The following is a 22097-nucleotide window of genomic DNA, read 5'->3' as shown; positions in this document are numbered from 1 at the left end:
AGCTCACATTTCACCATACTGCAATTTATACCTACTCATTTTTATTTTCAATTCTTTTGCGCGCTGTTGCTTCTAGGATACCACAAGAGAAACTTGCGTTCCTCCCCGAAGTCCATGGACGTTTCTGGCTGGAATCCGACGTCCGGTTCTGTCCTAAGAGATGGAAAAAGGAATCAACGAAGCCCAAAATGGCCCAAGAGGCCCAATTTGATTCCTTCTATGGGTGGAGTGGACTGGGCGACGGATAAAATGTTGAGTAATATTTTTTACTTGGATCAAAAATATTTCTTTCATCCTTTGTTCTCTATGAGATGGATAGCTATATTTACAGAAGCATATGTTTGCCAGTATCATGAAAGAGGTGCAATGTTGGCATATTCACAGAATCTTCTTAATGGCATGTGTAATGTTCTTATTTCTGCTGTTCAAATTTAGGAAGAAATATGGACCTATACTGATACAGCCCTCATAGAAGCCTACGAAAAGAATGACCAGGCAATTCTTTCTCGCAGTTCAGATTTTGGGCGAGGTGGATCATCTGCGGTTACTGGCTATGATGATCATCATGAATGGTACAAAGTGATGGGTTGCTAATATTGGTGTTTCACGAGCAGTTCTTCCCAAAAGCAGGGAGGTTGTACAAATGACAGACAGACTGATCATGAGAAAAGTTCATGGCTCATGATGCTGTTCTCTTGAGATCAACCTGAGAAAACTAAAAATCTTTCGGTATTGATAGTCATATGAGGTACTTTTCATCTGAATGTTGTAACTACTGGAATTTCCAGGAGATGTGCCAAGATATAATGGCTAGTTAACGGTTTCTCAAGCATTTTGAGACAAGAGTCTTCATAAACCCGTTTTGTCATCAGATCCTGACATACCAATTGAAGAATCAGACACAGGTGCAGAGGTACTCATCCTTGCAAGTTTTACTGTCTGTGCTATCATCCAGATTCTTAAGACTTTAATGCCATGGCGCTGTAAGGCCTTGTCTGATTCATGAGATTCACTTTTCTTAGATGTTGTGGAAACTGGAGGAGAACTATACAGCAATATCCCAAAATTTAAGTTGGTTGATATGCTTCTGGCTATAAATTGGTAGAAGATCTACTGAGAATGCAATAAAAGAATAATCCATAGAGTAGCTGTTATTGTCACAAAATTTTGAAATTGATCAATCTTAATTTTCTCTACATTCTAATGTACCGTTTCTTTTGCTGATCTCAATGATGTTGTTGGTGTATTATCAGTACTAATTGGGTTTTAGTCAAACTGTAATCTACTGTTCTCAAGCTAGAAAATAAACATGAAAAGATGAACACGGTAACTAAGGAGCCATTAGGAACTTCTTTTCAACCTCCATGGTTTCCAATCGAAGAAAAAACAAATCTTGTAGCTCTCAGTGTATATATCAAATAACAATAATTGCTGGGAGCTAAAAGAACAAAGGAAGGTATGAATCTAAGCAACAGAAACAGTTCCCCTTCCTCAAAAAAATTTGATCTACGGTCAGAACGGAAGGTATGTACGTATCTGAGATCAGCATCTCTCAGCTATCTACGTTCACATCGATCTGACTTCATCGACGCATCGATGGCCATGGTAGCCACAGCCTTAGCCCAAGCCACCAACTCCTTCTTCATCCTTTGCTCATCTCTCCAAATCAAAGGGTCTATAGGAAGTTCTTCAACCACACCGAAGAAGAAAGTCTTCGTCTCAGACACTCCGACGCATGCCTTGGCTTCGTCGGCGACGTTGACCGACATGGCTTGAGCTCCCAAGGCCATCTGTGAACTCGTAGTCTGAACTGAATTAGATCTTTGTGTCCTTAGGGTGAACTAGAACCAATGAACCAATGATAGGATTATATATAGGAGGACATTAACACGAGGAACACAGAAGCACAAGAAACACGTGCGCTTTTAAAATTATTTCCTTACGCTGATGCGAAAGCAACCGCGTTGACAATAGAGAAGGATTGTTCACCTTATTCCAATTTCCATCACTATAATTCTGCACCTTTATCTCAATAAGATTAACCATAACAATAGAAGTAAAAAAAAAACGAGAGTCATAACAAGAATATCATAAAATAATCCATGATCGTGATAAAATATATCTAAGATGCTACTATAATAGAGGCAATAATGCATGAGATGATAAACCATGTGCTGAATTTAATATACAATAAATGCAAACACGGGAAGAATACCCTTGCGAAGGGTATGATGTAATATGTGAATTTATTGGATTATTTATTGTTAGTTGACGGTGGATAAGTGGACCGATCTTGAGGTCGTGTGAACGTACGGCTCCTGTGGGAGCCACAACAAGGAGTAACTAGCTATTTCGACCCCACAAATTAAGCCAGAATTGTTGCCGACTTCTATTTTTCAGTTCCAGATATAGACTATTCTAAGTCTGTCTTAATTTTTTTATACATTTAATTTACTTCGAGACTTTAATATAACGCTAAGTGGGTATAAAAGATGATGATCCAGTTACGAGGCATGTAAAATAAATATTTTGAAGGACTAATTTAATTAGAAGCTAAAGTTTCTAACCAAACTACGCCTTCGTGAATATTTAAATACCTAAATAGATTTTATACTCAAACTTGGACATGTCAACTGCCGGCTCATTGGTTTAGAAGAAAACCGCTAACAAAGTTAGCATTTTATATTAAATATAAATTATTAATATAGGCAAGTCGATCAGCTGCACACTTACTTATTTTTAATTTGTGTTTGTTTTATGTTTGAGATAAAGTGCTAGCAAATTTAGATGTTAATGATTTTATGCTGAGTCGATAAGCTCCTAGTAAAGGTGTCGAGAAGAGACCTATTTATATATTAATGATATAGATGCCTAGTTTAGTCAAAAACTCACTCTTAGGGACGTTAGCCTTATTTTGCAACCTTAATTGCATTGTGTATATCGGAAGAATATATATTGGTATATTAGTTTCGATAAATATAAAAGAATACCAAGATACAAAAATAGCTCTTATGTTCATATTTGCTCAATATAGATTTATATATGATTCAAAGCAAAATTGATCATATATATATATATATATGTATATAAAGCGAGTGCAGGCCCCTGGCATATGCATTATTTTCTTTTCTTCCCACCTCTTCTTCTTTTCCTTACTTTCTCCCTCAGTTGCCAATCTCCTCTTCCCCTTTCCACGAAACGGAGTAACATCGGAGCTTGCCATCGTTGTGGAGGTGTGAGTTTTCCCATATCTCGTGTAGTTACCTTTGATAAATATTTTCAGATTAATAGATGACTACGAGTTCGTATAAGAGCCGGTGAAAAGTTGCTTATGGTCTCTTTTATTTATTTTATTATTGTAAATAAGTTAGATGGATTGTAATCCTACACGAGCATTTATTCTGTTGTGATATATAGATATGTATTTTGGGACTTATTGTAGCCTATGGTATTTTTAGTTTTTATTATTGTATTATCTGTGGAAATGTGAGGTTTTTATTTTGTTATTTTATAGAAACTTTGATCAACAGGTCACGTGGAAACCATATGAATTTCACTCACCTGAAATGCACGTATATTTTGTGGCAAGTGTTTTAGTTAAATAATCGAGTCAATTCTTTTTGGAAACATATTACAGTAAATTCAAATCCAGCGCATATAAATTTACCATAGAAAATCTAATAAATATCAAATCACAGTGTTTACAGTAAAAAGTAAATTTATAACTTCCGTAGTAAATCATCAACCAATAAGACCCAACTAATAATTAAGCTACAATGATTACTTTACACACAGATATGTTCGTAAAACCGGAACACAATGTGATATACAAGTGCCATTTTAAATCATCCTATTGAATGTCTAAGGAAATCGAGTTACAATTTCATCAGGTATTCATATAAACTTCAATACTACTCGGCGAACTTTTCTCGAATGGACGAAGCAACTTCTTTAGCCCATAGGATCAATCTTGCCTTCGTCTCCTCTTCATCATCTCTTCCACTACCGTTGGAATTCCCACCTTCTTGATCACCATTCCTAGACCCAACCAACTTACTCTGTAGCAAGAGATGTTGCGGGTAAACGCCTTCATCTTCCTCTAAGTCTACGCGATACTCGGCGTAGTCGGTACCCACCATGGCCAAGGCTTCTAACGAAGCACTCATCCTCGATCTATCTTCTTCTTTGTCACAGAGCTTGTATATGTGCATGCAAACTTTAATTTGGATGTGGCTATGGACGTAGTTCTTTACGTTAGGTTGGTATTTATAGGGTAAGCTAATTGTTTGACTTCAATCATCTTCTTCGGTCAGTTCCACGTTCCAACTAGAGATCACGGGTGGTGTGTGCTATAAACACGAAAGTTTACCAAGATTCAGAAGGTATAACTCTCCAAACTATCTTGATCATGATCATAGTACAATTTATACATGCATGACCAAAAATATAGAAAGAAGACAACCACTTTGACCCGAAGGCTTGCAACCGTCCAGCTTAATTAACATTACCTTTTACTATTAATGACCACATGTGGGGGTAACGATCACATGATCCCAGTGCAGGAAAATGGAAAGAGAGAAAAAGTTGAATTCTTCTATAATTAACGATTTACTCGTGTGATGTCATGGTGGAGGTCAGGATGGAAGCATTGAAATTAATTAGATAAAATAACTTGCAAAGCTTGCATGCATACATGGGTAGACATCATCAAATGATACAAAAATGCTTCTACGTTATGTATTACATAATATTGAACACATTTCTGCACTTGGACAAGAAGATGGTAAACTAATGTAGAGTATAGCATTATTCGGTTTGAATCGGGCTCAGGTCAAGCTGAACTCTAAGTCTGACTAATTTTGGTATACCTAAGCTGGACTAGTCAAAGAATAAACCCAAACCCGTCCTGTATAATGATACTTATACCCAAGATCGACCCATTCACTCATCAAATAATTAGGTCCTTGATGGATCTTTCTCTCCTTCCAACTCCATAACTAGTTTAGGATTCCTTGCTCATAGTCATAGGTATTTTGTGCTCCTTGCACGAGCAACTCCTGGGTAATGTGACGACAACTTTGAATCCACAACTGAGGTGCTCCGTGGGGCTCTTCTGGTGGCTCATGATCATAGCCTCAGCAATTTAGTAGTCAAGTATGATCTAACTACTCTAATTCAATTTCCCAACTACTCAATTGCCACTCCATACAAGTGCAAACCTATTTTTGGAAGACATTTTCTTTTGTGTCTCTTTTGAATATTTCCACCTCCTCTTAACTTTCAGGAGGCTAACCAAGCCACAAATTAGATAGCCAATCAAGGAATATGTTAGGATTATTTAGGTTTATTGTCCCCACGGATACTCAAAAGTATCAGTTTTGGTAATTGATGTATTTTTGTGCTCTTTAAGATAATTTAAATTGTTTTTTTTACTAAAAGAAAAAAAATCAAAATTATAATATATATGCATATTATGGTACTAATTAAATCATTGGAATTATAGTTAAATCTAAGATCGTCCCAATTATATATAACATCTTATAATTTAAACCTGGGTCGGTCCAATGAAATAAAATTTCTCAAACCCGGGTTGACCTCGTGCTATTCATATAAACAATTTAAGATGAGCCTTATCACAGGCCAATTTGGGCTGCCAGTCGAGTGTGTCCTAATGGCTAATGCACATATCCAAGTAGGTCCCGCCCTCTGGCGCTGACAGGAGAAGAAAAGCCCGCGCCTTTTTGGCCTTTCTGAATACAATTGAAAAGCGGAAATGGCGGCAGCTCCGCAAAGAGTGTGCTGCCCTTTGTTTGGCGGTTCGACCGACTTGGCGGACCGCAACGGCGCTTCTCGGTTGTAGCGGGTCGGGTAGGTGCGGGTCTACCCGGTTTAGTTATTAAAAGAAGAAAAAAAAAAATCATCACTTTCCCCAAATCAAGCCCTTCGTCTCGAGCCCTCTTCTCTCTCGAGCTCTCTCGGTCTCTCCTGTCTCCGGCGCACGGTGAAGGCAAGATCTCTCTCCCTCTCCTCCCCCGCCCCCCCCCCCCCCCCCTTTCTCTCTCTCCTTCGAGTCTCGACACCCCCACCGGCGGCCACCGCCTCGGCTTCCTTTGAAAGCATTATGACAACTGTTTTGTAGAAAAGTTTAATTCTTTACTGTTGAATTTTGCAATAGTGGCTATCTTGGGTTATGGGTATGTTTTTGCTTGGAGTATATTAGGGGATATGAATAAAAAATGTGGTTCTTTTGATGCTTCGAGGTTTGTTTTCTCTAATTGGGAGGTGAAAATTAAGAGGCATAAGCCTTTCTTATTACAGAAGACATATCATATAGTAGTTATATGGTAATGAAGGTATTAGTGTTTCTGTTAAGGAGCTGCAGTGGACCAATGTAGCCTATGGTCAACAAGTTATATGTCAGCTGGGAGTCTGGGTCAATGCAGTGAATCGTCCACATACCAGGAGGAAAGGAGTTCAACCTGCGGCATTAGAGAAGAATGAGCTTATCAGACTGATTCAGGGGTAATCCAAAGATTCTGATACAACCTACAACCAAACACAGAATCTTTTGAGCAATAATTCAAATGTCACAGAAGACAAAAATAACTGAACTCCAAAATCAGGCAATACAACAGATGCAGGTGATCAGCTAATACAGACAACCAATCACTCCTTATTAGTCAATTCTGGATTGGGCAGTTTTTTACATGCTGGATACTGCATTAAGAGACCAAAGTACCATTCAAATTTGCTGCATTCAATGCTGTTGTTTATGTTCATTTGTTCACTCTTCACTTTCTGACTCACTTTCTTAGTTAACATTCTTTCAAACAAATAAAGGCCTTGTCCATGCAACGGAGTTGCAAGATGGAAAGTCCTTCTAGCAGCTCATACTGATATTATTTGCCTCAATTAAAGCACTACTGGTGAAGATAAAAGGAAATTTGACTTACCTTTTAAAAACAGGTTGATTTTTTACTTTTTAGCACGAAGATGACTCCTTGTACATGAACATAAGATGGCAAGCAATGATGATTACTCACAAATTGATGTGTCCTTACAGGTTTGGAGTTCAGCTCTGTTGTTTTCTTCTTATAGTTAAATTGTTTATATATATGTAAGGGATGTCTGGTAATGCATTTTCTCTGCAGGAAAAAGATAAGCTGGTTGCAGAAGTAATCCGCTACATACTTTTCAAGACGCATCAAAGTTCTGGGTGCCCTATAAAGAGGGAAGAATTGACACAAATTGTAACTAGGAATTACCGTCAACGGGCTCTTCCAGGGCTTGTAATAAATGAGGCTGGAGAGAAGCTCTCTAGCATTTTCGGGTATGAGATGAAAGAGCTTCAGCGCTCTCGTCCTTCATCCCACAGGTCGACTCGTTCTTCTCTGCAAAGTAGGTCACTATTCCATATTCTGAAGAGTTGGTTTTCATGATTGAGGTAGATCTTATGTTAGATGTAATAGCTTTTCGAGGAGGTATTATATGCTTCTATTAGATCAAATCAATGATTGGAATTCATAAATGCTTGATAAAGAACATGAAGTGTGCTGAGATGGGGTTGTCATCTACTGATGCTGTTGTGTAACTTGTGTTTCCTTCTGTATAACAAAGCTTCTTCTTTGCATAGTTAACAATCTAAGTGCCTTCAGGTACTGTAGAGTCAAAATCATACATCATCGTGAGTCAGCTACCTTCTGATGTTTATAGCGAATATGTTGAGGATAAAGAAATCTCCCATATGACTGGGTTTGCTTTTGTTGTAATCAGCATCATGCATCTTGCAGGAGGGAAAATATCTGAAGGTTTGTCCACTCAGTTGTTGAATACTAGTTAGCGGAACAAACAGTTAACTGTTGCCTAAATTTGTTTGAACTACAGAGAACTTGTGGCATCAACTAAGACGTGTGGGATTAATTGAGACTGATGAAAACCACCCACTCTTTGGTAACAGTAAACAAACATTGGAGTTACTTGTGCAGCAAAGGTAAGTGCTTGTCTGACTATGCAATGCTTCAATTATTTCCTTGGCCTTATGAATCTTTTGTTCATGTTGTGTTTCATGTAGGTACTTACAAAAGGAGAAAGTTGCTGGTCCAGAAGGTCACACTGTGATGTATGAGCTTGCTGAGAGAGCATTGGATCAGTCCATCAGTGGGAAATTAAAAGATTACATTTCACAGGTATAGAAGTGTGAACCATTCACATTGTGTATTAACAGAAGTAACAATCTCCTAATGTCAGAAGAAAGTTGACATGTTAACTGGTAGAAATATTATGGAACTAGTTAGTTTAGCACAGCTAACTGATCCTGATATAGGACTATAACTTAGTTCAAAGGTACTCATCAAACCAATATTATACTATTTAAGGAAAACTTTCACTTTCTAAGTTAGTCATTAAACTGATATTATACCCTTAAGGAAAACTTTCACTTCCAAAGTTAGTCATCAAACTTATATTATACCCGTAAGGGAAACTTTCTGCAGGTATATTTTGATGGACAATTTGTTACAGTACCCAAAAAGAGTTATCACTATTTGACAATTGCTTTAATGTTTTTATAAAGTATACATGGTCCACACTTCAATTATTTTCACTAACTCTTCTTATAAATTTTATTGTCTTAGCAGATTGTCAGTAAAGATACTACGGCAGAAGCAGATTGATATTTATTGAAGGGTAAGTTAATATTTGTTACCATCAGATAATAACATTTTTTATGCTTATCCTGAAGAAACTCTTTTCTTGTTTGCAATGTAGGTAACAATACATTTTGAGTCTTCATATGTTGATCAAGTGATCATGTACAGCTAGCTAGCTATACTCTCTATTTCAATAGCTTGTTCATTTTTGTATTGTCACAAAGCTGCTGATAAAAAATACAATGTAGTCTAAAGCTGGAAATGTTTTTTTTATCTTTTGGTAGAACTAAAGCAGGAAATGTTACTCAGACGAGATCTTCCACATACTTGACAATAGCTAAATCATTTGATTTCTGATGTTAATTCCACCCTTCAAATTCTCAACCTTCTCCAGAATTATATCAGCAGCATTTCTCAAGAGTTCTTTGAGATAATTGTATGTCAAAAGTTGTGGGGCTAGTTGAAAGTTATTCTCATGAGGCGATTCAAAAGTTACAAGTTAACTGTGACAAAATTTAATCCAGAGCTAGTTATGTCTTCCTTAAAGAAGGTTAATGCAGATGAAATTTGTAGGAAAGACTGGAAACAATTGGCTATTGAACCGTCTTCCTGCACGGTGGTTGCTACAATAATCATTGCAGCACATCGCAAGAAAAACTGAGGAACCATCCACTATACAACAGCGTTGGAAAGGAATTGCTTCGTATCTTCCTTCCCTCGAATAGTCTGTCCCTTCCAGAGCTTGGCTCTCCAATGAATACCGATGCCAGTGACTTGGACGATTCATCACTCCTTCCTGCAAATTACTTCTTTTGCATGAATTTAACATTTTGGATCCCAACTTTGCTTGCTCAATATAGGGCTGCAAATAATCCCCAAGTCCATCAAGCTCGCAAATCGAATATGCCTCCTCCAAGCCCACATGACACATGCATGAAGTTTTGGAAGAAAGAAAGCGAGCACTCTGAGCAACACAAAAGAACTAGCAAGTGCCAGATATGTGTCTTGGTGAAGCAATTTCTCTGGCGACCTTGCCCATGAGAATGGGCAATTTTCCTGCTCAGTGTCTTCCTTGACCTCAGGGGCATTTGACAATTCTACGGACTGCTCAGTGGATAGTGCATCCAACGATCCAGGATTAACCCCTCCAAATTGCACCATAACAGAATGTCAGATCCGAGAACGACTTCAGAAATGAGAGATTATTTGATAATTATATTTCAACTTTTCAGAACTTCAGTGAAGATCATGAATAGATGGCCCTACACTAATGGGTGACCAGAGTATATTTATGTTTTCTCAAAAAAATATGAAATCAATCATCAAAAAGATATAAAAGATCTAACATCAGGTATTCTACTTATGTATGTCTTAATCTTCAGATTCTTCTAATTGATTGGAAAGCTCAATTTTATCAAATCTTAGTCTACAGACAAACTCAATTTACCTGTAATGTCGTTGTAGAAAGCAACTAGGGAATTGACGTTTCGTGATCCATGATACCTTACTCGCATTGTAGAGTTCAAGAGAAAAAGGGTCGGAAATCCATGAACTCCATACCTGGAGAGTATGCTGCAATTTTCAAATTTCAGTCATTTGGCATGCATACAAATGTACAACTTCAACTTAGGTGTATATTTAGGTACCTTGGCCTGATAACAGATTCTTCAAAAGCAAAATGACGTATCATTGGAAACAAAGAAGACAACGTCTGAAAATTTGGTCTACATATATTAGAGAAAGGACACCAGGAAGCATAAAAGAGTAAAGCAGTATACTCCTCCATATTCTGGTGGACGAGATTCAGCGACTTCTGCAGTGTAACCTCATCTCCCTAAAACACAATATGTCAAAATTTAGACAAAGAAACAAGTATGAGATAGAAAACAAAAGGATGGGCAAAAGATCACTCGGACTGGACAAAATTTATACATTCCATAAGACTATTAGACAAGCAGCACTAAATAAAAGGTCTGGGGACTACTGGTTAACCCAGTTAACTGGTAGTTGCCACCATTCACATGTGTTGGGCCCATAAATAAACAGTGAGAGACTGATGAATAACAAGACCCATCTTACTATACATGTTGAGCAATATACAACCACTCACTGTTGAATTGTAATGCCCACTTCTTTGAGTGGATGGACAACTGCCGATATGAAAACCAAAGAGTAAACAGAAACCGCATCACAAAAAAATTCGTGTCAAAAGAGAATACCAACAGCAGCACAGTTTCATACCCAGCTAGTAAAAATTTTTGGTCCAAGCAGTTATAGAGACTGGCAAAACCAAATTTTTTACCTTAAGAGAGGGACAAAATTCAAGACAAACAAAATGAAATAATAAAATAAAGATTAAATAGAGAAAATGAGAAGATTATTCTGTAACAATACACTAATCATTTTTCTGGAAGTTGTGATCAAATTCTTCCATAGCAATAATGCTACATTCAATAGTTCCTCACTTCACGAAAGCATTTTTTTTCTATCAATAACAAAGTCAATTTGAAATGAGTCAATACAACTGAATGAATAGCATGAGCAAAACAGTCATTAAACAATAAATAGGTCTAATAGTAAGGATGCACTAACTAATTTATTGAAACACCCAGACATATAGACAATGCATCAAAAAAAATCCTGAAAACTCTGAAATTCAATTCAAGAGATAGTTACCTAATTGTAAATCTTAAAATGAAACAAATTTGTCTCATATCATTTCATTGCCCATTGTTACCATCAATCACAACCGGGACAAGGTGGCCAAGAAGATCTGAGAAACTAAAGGAGGACCAACTGCAAAACACCATGAGCATACCTCCTCAAATTGGTCAATTTTCTCCAAGACTTTCATCAGATATGTATATTGCTTTCTTGGGCCACTTGCTCACTTAATCTGTGCATGGGTAGCAAAATCCCTTCCACTGATAAAATGGGAACTATAACAAGCCACTAGTCCCAAGACTTTTGGATGAGGTAATCTTTTCATCAAGATGTAGAATTCAAATAGAAAGTTACAATCTAAGTGAATTATCTACATCACCTAATAGAAAATATTCCAACTCCATTACTACAGAGGTTGATGGAAGTACCTTCCAATCGATTAAATATTATTTCTCAAGCCAGATAATTAATCTAATGGGCATGAAGACTCCAGAAGGAAAAGTGGTTAAACCTGAAAAGGAAGTCACAAAATTACACTTTGTTGCCGATGGGGAAGTACCTTCAAAACCAGAACAATCTAATATCGCACGTAATAGTCCTTGACAAGGATAAAGAATCCATAGACAGACAAGAGGGTTGCCTGCTCAAAGAAGTACAATCTTCAATATAGTATTGCACAATACAGTCCTTGAAAAGGATAAAGAATCCATAGACAGACACGAGGGTAGTCTGCTCAAAGAAGTACAATCTTCAATCTAATATTGCACATAATAGTCCTTGACGAGGATAAAGAATTCATAGACAGACATGACGGTTGCCTGATCAAAGAGGTACAATCTTCTTGAAGACAAATATCTAGTTATTCAAAAAAGAAGTTCCACCCGAGCGGTACCTTGCGAACTATCCTAATATGACTATTGTCATATAAATCTACGTCGCACTGCCGTAAGTCAAGTAATTTTCCCTACCAAGTTTTCAAAAGAACCATCAAGTACATTATACTATTTCTTTATGCAGCACGAAAGCAATAATTACTCCACATGAGGTGAAATTTACTCAGCAAATTACTCAGTGCTCACCAGGAAACCTGCCGAATTCACTCCTATAAAACACCACAGCATCCTCCTAACCTTTTTCTTGACTAATATCTTCCCTCTCCTCCACCATAAGAAAGCATATCTTCGGCGCACTTGGTAACCGACAAAGCTAGTCTTTTTAAGATAAAATCTAAACCCACTTAAGTTATATTAAAAATATGGACTTTGTGGAGCAATCATACGGCACCAATAGAGAATCACCAGAAAACTACATCTAATTTATCAAATTTTTGTTAAACAATAGTATCTAACAAAACCTAGAGGAAGTAGGTACTCACTTCCACGACGCCGATGGGATCGTCATCGAGCATCGGCGAATCCAAAGCCGAGCAAGACGCAGGGCGCCCCAAGACCGATTCCGCGGTCGACACTCTAGGACAGACCACCGGCAAGGCGGCGGCGGTCCCCATCTCACCGGCAGCAAGAAGGAGGAGGAGCGCCGCCGACCAAGCCCTCGCCGCCATGATCCTAATGAGAGGAGGGGGACACAGCAAGGCCAGTACGGGAGAAGGAGAGGAAACCCTAGGTCGAGGGCTTCGAGGAGATGAGGAGCCGGATAGCAGGAGAGCAACCCCGCGCATTTTAGCGGTGCTCGTCCATAGCCGACCAAGCTGATCCAATAAATGTCTCCGTTTCTCGCTTCATTTTTCTTATTTTTTTCTCTATTGAGGGCGATAATAACATGGGATAGAGGGCGGTTTTATCTACCGGAAAGGATCAGAACCGTCTAATTAGGATCAGACAGCTCTATCATGGGAGATCAGTGTGGTTGAAGATGGAGACTCGAAGTGTACAACTAAGTACTCGATTTTATAGTCCATAAAAGGAGTTGACTTGTCACGGATAAATGCTAGAAAAGTCAACCAAGGTAAGGTGCACTTAATTGGGAACAACCACCGAAGTGAATGGAAGATTTCAAAGTTTAATTAGTATAAAAAAAGGAATATATGAAATTTAAAGCGGAACTTAACTTCTTATCGGGTTAATATTTCTCAATCCGACGTTCCATGCAATATGAAATGCATTGACCATTACAAAGGTAAGGTACACAAGATCTCGATCCTATCGAACTGAGTATGTTAGATACTGTCCATCGGATTTCAAGATGCAAATATATTCCATAGATGAGCGTAGCTGAGATAATAGTGTTAGAGATGATAACGAGTGTATAGATAGAAATAATAACTACGATATGATTAGACAACTTCAACTGAAATAAAAAGGAAAGAAAAAGAAAACCTAGAAAGATACTCCAGAAATTCTAGTGTATAAGAAATGCAGAAAGGAAGGAACCAACATGGTCTTAATGTCATACGACATTTTAGAGATAGGAGAGAAGTTATAAACGATCGATCTGTGAAACAGGAGTCAGCATAGGGTCTAGGAGCAGCCACTCAACAAAAAGAATGCATCAACTATCAGTGAAACATATCAAAAGTTCTTATAATTGGTTGCAGGTCAACGTTCATGACTGACCAATTAAACAGATGAGCCATTGTTTAGTATATTGAGCTGACCGGAGATCTTTTCCTTACATGCAGGACAAATGAAGCCTAAACTATCAGATTGTTGTTCAGCAGTAGCACCATCATGGCTGAATTCTGCGCTGCACCAAACACAAACAGATGTGAGTTCACACCCATTGAGCATCTTTGGTGTGGATATCTCCCATGCTAGCTGAACAGTGGGGCAACTCCTATTTCCCAATGCATTTGTTGGCTCAGCTGCAGCTATTGATCCTTCACTGGTCAGGCTAGCAAATTCAAAAGAGCTAGCTGGACCCAAACTCAGCTCTTCAAAACCAGGCAGGTTATGGTGCTTCTGGCCAACACATCCAACTTCATCATCAAACTGTTTAGACGATCTTAATTCAGGCCAATAGATATTTCCCATAAAAATGAAAATACGGTAATCATTGCTTGTAACAGAAATAAATATACTAGAAATAAGACAGAAGGTTGTCAAACATTACGCAATACTTCAGCACATACACAGAATAACACATTTAATTTGGCTACAACTTAGCTTAGACAATTAAAATTTTAACAAGTTATAAATTTGACAACAGTTACATCAAATTGACAGAAAAATAATTACTAATAGAGTTATCAATATCATTATTGTTTATAAATACAGGTACAACATTAAATCAAGAATAAATTAGGAAAAAAGTTATTAGCATATACAATAGTGGTGGTTGATGTGGCAATAGAACAAGAACATGAAAAGGAAATATAAAACATGACATAATAGAAATATATAACATGAGGGAATGAAAAGAAGAAAGGAAGGACCTTTCTTGACCGATAAAATGTAAGCTCTTGCTCGTAGAAAGGATAAAGCTTAGGATGGGAGCAAGTCTGATCAATTTCTTCATCTTGATGTATCAGGACTACTTGTATCTAAAAAGCTTCCACAAAAAAGTGAACTTCCTAAGATTCAGATATATTATATTATGAGCTATCCTTTTATGATAAAAAGAGATCAAACGATTGATATACTTAAGGTTATAATAGAAATACTAAATACCTAAGTGCTATAACCGGTTCAACAGGTAATTACTTATTTCTAAATTATCAATTTAATAAATCTTTTTTGCATGTATATCTTTCTAAAAATATCTTATTTACATATATAAACCCTTCCAAAGTTGATATTTATATGTATACCCTTCTAAAGTTGATTATTTATATGTATACCCTTCTAAAATATCTTATTTACATATATACCATTCTTAAAATATCTAATTTGTATATATATACCCTTCTAAGTCCGCAACTATTTAACAAGTTCTTTTGCATGTAGACCCTAAAAAAAAACTATTTACATACATATATTTAAAGTTTTATATTTATATGCATACCCTTCACGTTATTTTTTTATAATTATATTATCTTAATTTTTAATCAAATAAAGACATATACCCTTAAGTGAGAATAATGTATATATATCAAAATAAGAGTATTAAATATCTTTTTAAAGTTTAATTAAATTTAATTTCTTTGATTATTCTTTAATTACTTACATATATCTCTCATTAGTTTAAGAGTGATTTAAACTAAAGTTAATAATAGACAGATAATCAAATTTAAATTGAAATTTATCTCCCATAAAGGTAAATCAAATTTCAATTGTCTAGTATAAGTAGGGGAGAAAACAGGTTGGATTAACTCCGAACCTGACCCACTATTCACCTAATTCGGATTGGATTCGAATAAAAAATTTCTATCGAATTCGGATACGAATAAATTTTTTGAAAAAAAACTCGGATACAGATTCGGATTTGGGTCGGATATAATTTTCGAATTCGGATACGGATATCGGATATCCGTTTACCCGCATATTTTTTTAAATGATTTACAATTTTTAGTTTGCTTATTTAGATAGTGAGTATTGATATTGTTACTAATAATGTGTTATATATTATTTGTAGATATTAATTTATCTAATTTTTTATATATTTAACATACAAAAAAATTATTTTTTGTGAAACTCTTAATATTTTCGTGTTAAATATGTCTAAGTAAAATATCATAATTCGTTTAAAATTCAATCAACATCCATTTAAGATCCGATCATTTATCCGAAAATTATTCATATCCGTTTAGTTAGGATATAGTTTTAAATTTTGTTATCTGTCTAATATCCGAATCTAAATTCCTATCCAAACTAAAAATATGGATCTGGATGTGGGTTGAGCACTATCCGATCTGTATATGATCCGTTTTCACCTCTAAGTATTAGTGATATCTCTTATAATCAAGGCCTAATCAATCTCATTTAATGTCTAGGAGAGAGAAATCTTAATATAAAAAAAGAACATGTAATGCAGGAGTTAGGCACACGTAATCTAATTTTCTTAAATATCAATATATCTTTCTTTTTACATAATGTGGTATTGAAACCGGTAACGGAAAACCAGTATTCAATATGTAAACTAGATAAATTAGGATTGTAAATTTTAGAAGGGTAGTAAGTATTTGTCTTATATTATATATTAGTAAAACAGAAAAGGGAAATGCTTTCCAAATCTGCATTATGACGTTATCAAAGACAAAAAGTGCTGAAATAAGAAGTCAAAATATAAGCCAAATTAATTCAAAGTGCTACTCATTTGGTTAATCTTAGCATGAAAACCAACATTTTCTATGTGTAACTTTATGTAGAACTGAAGGCGTAATACAGATATACATTTCTATGTAGATGTGACTTTAGCCCTCATTTGCTTCAAGACTTTTTCTTTATTGTCGATTAGTGAACACTATTCTAAATTATAAATTAAACATCATTATCCCTACTCTAGATTAGCAACACTATTCATCCAATTAAATCTTATATTACATATAAATTCAATTACAATTTTATCTTTGATTCTATTAAAATCATTTCAAAAATTATTTATCTTCCCTCCTACCACCCACCTATCTCATTTTTTACTCAAGTATTCATTGCATACTTACAAATAGATGTTAATACGCATATATTGCATTTTTAAAGAATGTTAAATTACATATATAAAGAATGAAATATAAAGTCATTGCATAAATAAAGAATGTTAACATATAGCCATTGCATGCATAGGAAACAGTAATGCATATATGATTGCGTGCATTATAGACATAGAAAATGATAATGCATTATACTACAATATTTATTTTATGGTGCTTTAGTCCATCATTCCCATTAATCTACTTTATGTTACATCAACAATATTTTCATAAAGTCATAAAAAACAAAAGCAAAAGTTTTCTTTTTCTCAACCTTATGTCACATCAAAAGGTAATTATTAAATTACTATTCTAATTTATAACCAAACATTAGAATATCACTCTAGATTAGAGGTACAATTTTGAGCATAAAAATCTAGAATAGCTACTCTAGATTTTTCCCTTAATCGCAATTCGCAAGCCAAACGAGGCTTTAGATGATCTCTGAAATAGCACTATCAGCTTATCTAGTATTAATCTGGACAATTGCAAGTGATAACAATGTTCGATCAATACCATTGTCTTATCTAGTACTCTGATTAGGAATTTAAGACATATGCAAGTACCTATATCGTTGTATGTCCCTACAGATCATGGATACTGCTAACATCGTGTAAAGATACTTAACAATAAATTATTATATGCAAACAAATAGTCATTTGATTAGAACAAAGAAATGGATGGTGAATTAATAATAATTGAACCTTTCAATAGATTTCAGGTCCATCAAAGGAACACGGGAGTTATTTAAATTTCATTACTGTGCTTGATAAATAGTGGTAACAGGCATCTTATGAAGGTTTTGCAGCAGATCTTTTTTACAACTATGATAAATAATGTTATTTGAAGCACGAAATTCTCCCAAATTACCTGATTGCTCATCACGTCAACCATTGGAATACCATTAGCTGTCCGCATCCATGATGGTAAACCATCACTATTAACCTGCAGAGATATTCTCAAATCATTAACCCCACAAGTGACACCTGCAGCAACTGGTTCACATACAATATTGCTGCTATCAAAACTATTTTCTGGCATAGCAACAGTTTTTCCCAATTCTTCCAGCTTAGAGTCTTTCATACCAATATCAAACAAGCAATCTGCATTTGGTTCTATACCATCTGTATGTCCATTAACAAAGGGAGTAATGCAGTTGGCCGCATCCAGCCCATCAATTGCAAGGCCCTCTGGAGCTGAACTTTTCTCAGACTGGGAATGGCAATGTGTGAAATCAGCTTTTGACTCACTGATAGATGTATCCAATTGAACAAGAATGTTTTCTGCCATAGTGCTAGTAAAAACATCATCGGCATGTGCCTCACTTTCATAACAATATCTATTACCTGATAGATCCATCACATGACTCCCCATGGTGACAGTCTGCTCCTTATCATACTCTTCAAAATCTGAAACCATGGGAGAGGAAGGTATATCTATCTCACTATGAGCTTTAAAGGTAACAGAATCAATGCATGAATCAGGTTTAAGAACCATGGACGTGTTAGAATCGCCAAAATCTTCAGACTTACAGCAAGTCCTGTTAGTTCCACCAATATGATCAAGAAATTTGGCCCTCAAGTTAGACTGACCAGTTTCAGTCACAGATTGACATGTTTCACTGATTACATCTCTAAGAGGAAAAAACAAGGTATCTGAGAAGGGATTTGGTCGAACATCCTCCATATTGCTACCCTTATCAACCTCTTCAGATTTAGAATCAGCCACAGAGTCATTGACTCGTCCATCATGAGATGTCATATCCTTAACATTGCTATCTTCGATAACATCGACACATTCACTACAAGTCATATCACAATCATTAAGCTGGTTGTCAGCAGATTTGTCCACTGGGCCTACTTGAGTAGCATCAGCAGAGGATTTATTTGCCATGTTATTGACATCAGAAAAGGGTGAATATATGGTTTCCGTGCGACCATTAGACTTTTTATCTATTACACTGTTATTTGCACACCCATTAGATTTGTTATCTATTACACTGCTGGCCTGAAAATTCTCTTTGGAGCTTTTATCAATCAAATCACATCCATTATCATGCTCAGATTTGCTCGAGTAGCCGTCATTGATAACCAGAAGCACGTCTTTGGACTTAGACTCAGTTGTATCATGACCTTTATTCTCAGCAAACAATTTGCTCGTGCAAGCGACTTCTGAAATTTGAATATTGTGAAGTTGATTTGTAGATTTTACAGAACAAATTTTCTCATTTTGTTCAGGTAAGGCAGCCATTGGTTGAAAGCCACATGGGACTGCAGCTACGGGAGATGGGTTGTTATAGATCCTTCCTGCAGAAATCTCAGCCGGCAATGCTTCAGCACTCAAACCTTGGTATCTTACATGTGCCCCAATATGGCCATTGTATCGATGTCTCTCATCAAAAGTCTTATGGCAAAACTGACATTCATATTTTCCATCTTTTACAATGACACCATCCCCTATTGACTTGCCAATTCTTCGCCTCTTAGCATTCTTCTGGTGAAATGACAATTGGTGTTGCAAATATGTATCCTTATCACCAAAGGATTGATTACATTTGCTGCAGTCTAGAGTATTTCTTAGTACTTCGGTTGCCTGCTGCTTCTCACCCCCATATAACACTATTTGCTTATCATGATTGTGTGATACAGAGGATACAGGAGTGCAGGAAGATACATGGTGGCTCTCCTTTGTTGCATCATTTTTCTGGTAAAAACCTGCAGGCTGTCACATATCCTATAAATCAGACTAGGTAAAGGTGCAGTAGCCTAACTAAATAGGATAGTCTCTTAAACTTACAAATCCAGCTGTTAACTTATCAGCTGTTGTTCCATCATTTTGAACAGAAATTGGCGTTGCAGCATTTGGACCAACAAGAGAAAAAATATACGAAGATATTTCTTTGCAGCTGACAAATTGATGTCCATTTGGGCTGGAGAATACGGATAGGCAGTAATAGGGAATTACAAGCAGCACTTTACATTAGAATGTGACAAATGTTTGCAAATCGGATCCTATGAACATTACAATTGTTATAACAGATAAACAAAAGATGTGAGCGCATAACTGCTTATTATTCAAAAACTAATGACATACAGAAATTAACTCTAGCAACTTTCCACTCAACCACAAAAGGTAATGAGCTTATGTGAACCCAGACAAATACTCATCATCTTCTGCTTCTGCTAAAATTTACTTAAGAAAGATTCTTTGGCCATTGGATTGTGAAATTTGAACACATCCAAAAGGACATGAGGAGTTTCTTTTTCTTTGCTTTTTTCCTACCAAAATTGCACCATATCAAACAATATTTAGGTTTAATATCTATGTTGAAGGGTCTCCACCATCCAAGCATGTACAGGACAGTAAAAGAAATTTCCTTTTCCCTGTTGTTTATTGGATATGTGGACATAAATCCATGAAAATTTTAAAATCCAGACCTACTAAGTTTAAGACTTCCCCAATGGTCATAGTAAAATTTATTTATAACCTAAGAATGATAGAGAGGGTTGGTTTAGGACTGTACTAACATAATTGGGTTGTAGACCTGTAAGAGTTAATCTGCTGCGAATACAGGATTGAAGTTTCAAAATTGCTGATTGTGATTTATGATCTCTCAAGTGAAAAAAGAAAAGAAAACTTACTAGTGGCGCCATAGAATGGTTAATATCACATAACTTATTGATACTTTAACTCGTAAAAGAAGTATTTTAAGAGTGTAATGTAATCTACACTAGTCAACTTACGAACTGGTAAAATTTTATAGAGGTACATTGCTTCATGGGAGGGTTGAAGACAAACCTCACATATCGCCTACAATTCACCCAAGTCACTCCCTCCTTCCTCTTCAACCCGAGCAGCAGCTTCCAACCCCTTGGTAAGTGATCCCCAAACCCGGAAGCTTCAACAATCTTCCTCCTCCTCCTCCGGCTTCCCCACTGCCCATCCAAAGCATTCAGGAACCCGAGGAGCTCCTCCTCAGATTTCAACCCCTCCGTCATCCTCCTCAGCTCCCCCGCAAACGGATCCACCTTCTCCCCCAACGCGACCAAATCCACCTCCATTCCGCGAGCATTCAACATCTCCCGATCCCGATCGGCGAAAACAACCAACGGTTTCGCCTCCTCCTTTCCGGTGTTGGAATCGCCATCAAGGGTTAGGGTTTGGGGAGGATCGACGGAGACCGAGGGGTCCTCGCGGGCAAAGAGCTTGCGGAGGTGGAAAACGATCTGGTCGTTCTCGCGGCGGTCGTTGTCGTCCGAACCGGTTGCTTCGGAGGCGGGGGCAGAGGTGGTGGCGGCGGCGGAGGAGGAGGAGGAGGGGTTTCGAGGGGCAAGCCGGAGGCGGGAGTAGGTCTGCTTGCGGCTGCCGGCGCTCTCGTTGAAGACGGAACGGTCGATCTTGGGGACGACAACATCGTCGCAACGGCGGAGGTCGAAGGCGTTGGGGCAGGAGAGGGAGAGCGTGTTGAGCTCGGCTTGAGAGAGAAGGCGGAGGTCAATCACCGGAAGTAGCTCCCTCGCCATGAGAGATTCGGAAGAGAGGAGAAAGAGAGGGATGTGGCTTTGAACCGTCCAACGCTTCTGGAGATTCACGTTCGCGTGGTTTCGCAACGTGGATTACGGTTTTTCACTCGCATCTTACCTGCTTATTCCTACAACGAAAATTACCCCTGTAATTTTTATATTTTCTCCTGCGATCTCTCTCCCTCTCCCTCTCCCTCTCCCTCTCCCTCCTTCCGAGAAGTTTTTATCGAAGGGAAAAAGATAGCAAGTATCGAAGTTTTTCAGATTTACTTACAATATACTACTGTGAGGTAAAAATATCTCGCTAAATAATTCCTTTCCAGCCTTGGAGATAAGAGATAAAATCCAAATTTAATAAATTCTGTATCAATATTATCTTTCTTTACAATTGTTCTTTGTTTCTTTAAAATAGGATAGAAAGAAACTATCAACAGCGAAAAATCCGACCTGCCGGATTCGAACCAGCGACCTAAGGATGGCTGGGTGCTACCAACTACAGTCCTCCGCTCTACCAACTGAGCTAAGGTCGGCGCCTTGAAATTTATTTATTCATCCAATTAATATTTACCATCGATCAAAATAATAGTTATATTTTTGATAACCTGGGTAGAATTCTATTGAATGGTACCGGAATTTATAGTTTCATTTGTCGTCCAAAAAGTAGCTTAATAAAAATAA

General features: G+C 37.0%; 3 protein-coding genes and 1 non-coding gene across 7 annotated transcripts; 1 reads left to right on the top strand and 3 right to left on the bottom strand.

The window, feature by feature from the left end:
• Positions 1–5932: 5932 nt before the first annotated feature.
• LOC140777105 (uncharacterized) lies at positions 5933–9011 on the top strand. 3 transcript variants are annotated; one of them, XM_073121009.1, is made up of 9 exons: positions 5957–6001; positions 6377–6641; positions 6967–7063; positions 7152–7398; positions 7656–7808; positions 7885–7990; positions 8072–8186; positions 8634–8685; positions 8767–9011. In XM_073121009.1, exons 3-8 carry the CDS (start codon positions 7019–7021, stop codon positions 8670–8672), a joined length of 705 nt encoding a protein of 234 aa, XP_072977110.1. In that variant the 5' UTR covers positions 5957–6001; positions 6377–6641; positions 6967–7018; the 3' UTR covers positions 8673–8685; positions 8767–9011. The 3 variants fall into 3 exon arrangements, with proteins under 3 accessions (XP_072977111.1, XP_072977109.1, XP_072977110.1); XM_073121010.1 differs by lacking the exon at positions 6377–6641 and having other exon boundaries at positions 5933–6007; positions 8637–8685; XM_073121008.1 differs by lacking the exon at positions 6377–6641 and having other exon boundaries at positions 5933–6007.
• A 2-nt stretch (positions 9012–9013) lies between these two features.
• Positions 9014–13129, bottom strand: LOC140777104 (5'-adenylylsulfate reductase-like 3). Its single transcript, XM_073121006.1, is given in 6 exon segments — positions 9014–9429; positions 9432–9545; positions 9548–9793; positions 10096–10220; positions 10295–10482; positions 12688–13129. Coding segments are annotated over 6 exon segments (1125 nt in total). The 5' UTR covers positions 12991–13129; the 3' UTR covers positions 9014–9280.
• Positions 13130–13816: 687 nt separating this feature from the next.
• LOC140777899 (uncharacterized) lies at positions 13817–21654 on the bottom strand. Of its 2 annotated transcripts, none has more exons than XM_073122307.1 (4): positions 20695–21654; positions 19693–19825; positions 17767–19617; positions 13817–14230 (listed from the first exon to the last, which is right to left on the bottom strand). In XM_073122307.1, the coding sequence occupies exons 1-4, from the start codon at positions 21417–21419 to the stop codon at positions 13889–13891; spliced, it is 3051 nt and encodes a 1016-aa protein (XP_072978408.1). In that variant the 5' UTR covers positions 21420–21654; the 3' UTR covers positions 13817–13888. The 2 variants fall into 2 exon arrangements, with proteins under 2 accessions (XP_072978408.1, XP_072978407.1); XM_073122306.1 differs by having other exon boundaries at positions 13817–14260; positions 20695–21653.
• A 206-nt stretch (positions 21655–21860) lies between these two features.
• On the bottom strand, positions 21861–21949 carry TRNAY-GUA (transfer RNA tyrosine (anticodon GUA)). Its single transcript is given in 2 exon segments — positions 21861–21896; positions 21913–21949. It is a non-coding gene; the product is annotated as a tRNA-Tyr (tRNA).
• Between the last annotated feature and the right edge of the window lie 148 nt (positions 21950–22097).

This window comes from Typha angustifolia, chromosome 15 (genome assembly GCF_048772165.1).
Source record: "Typha angustifolia cultivar Huaian chromosome 15, ASM4877216v1, whole genome shotgun sequence".
Lineage (NCBI taxonomy): Eukaryota > Viridiplantae > Streptophyta > Magnoliopsida > Poales > Typhaceae > Typha > Typha angustifolia.
The sequence above is the reverse complement of the archived record's forward strand: the minus strand, read 5'-3'. Positions and strand labels throughout refer to the sequence as shown.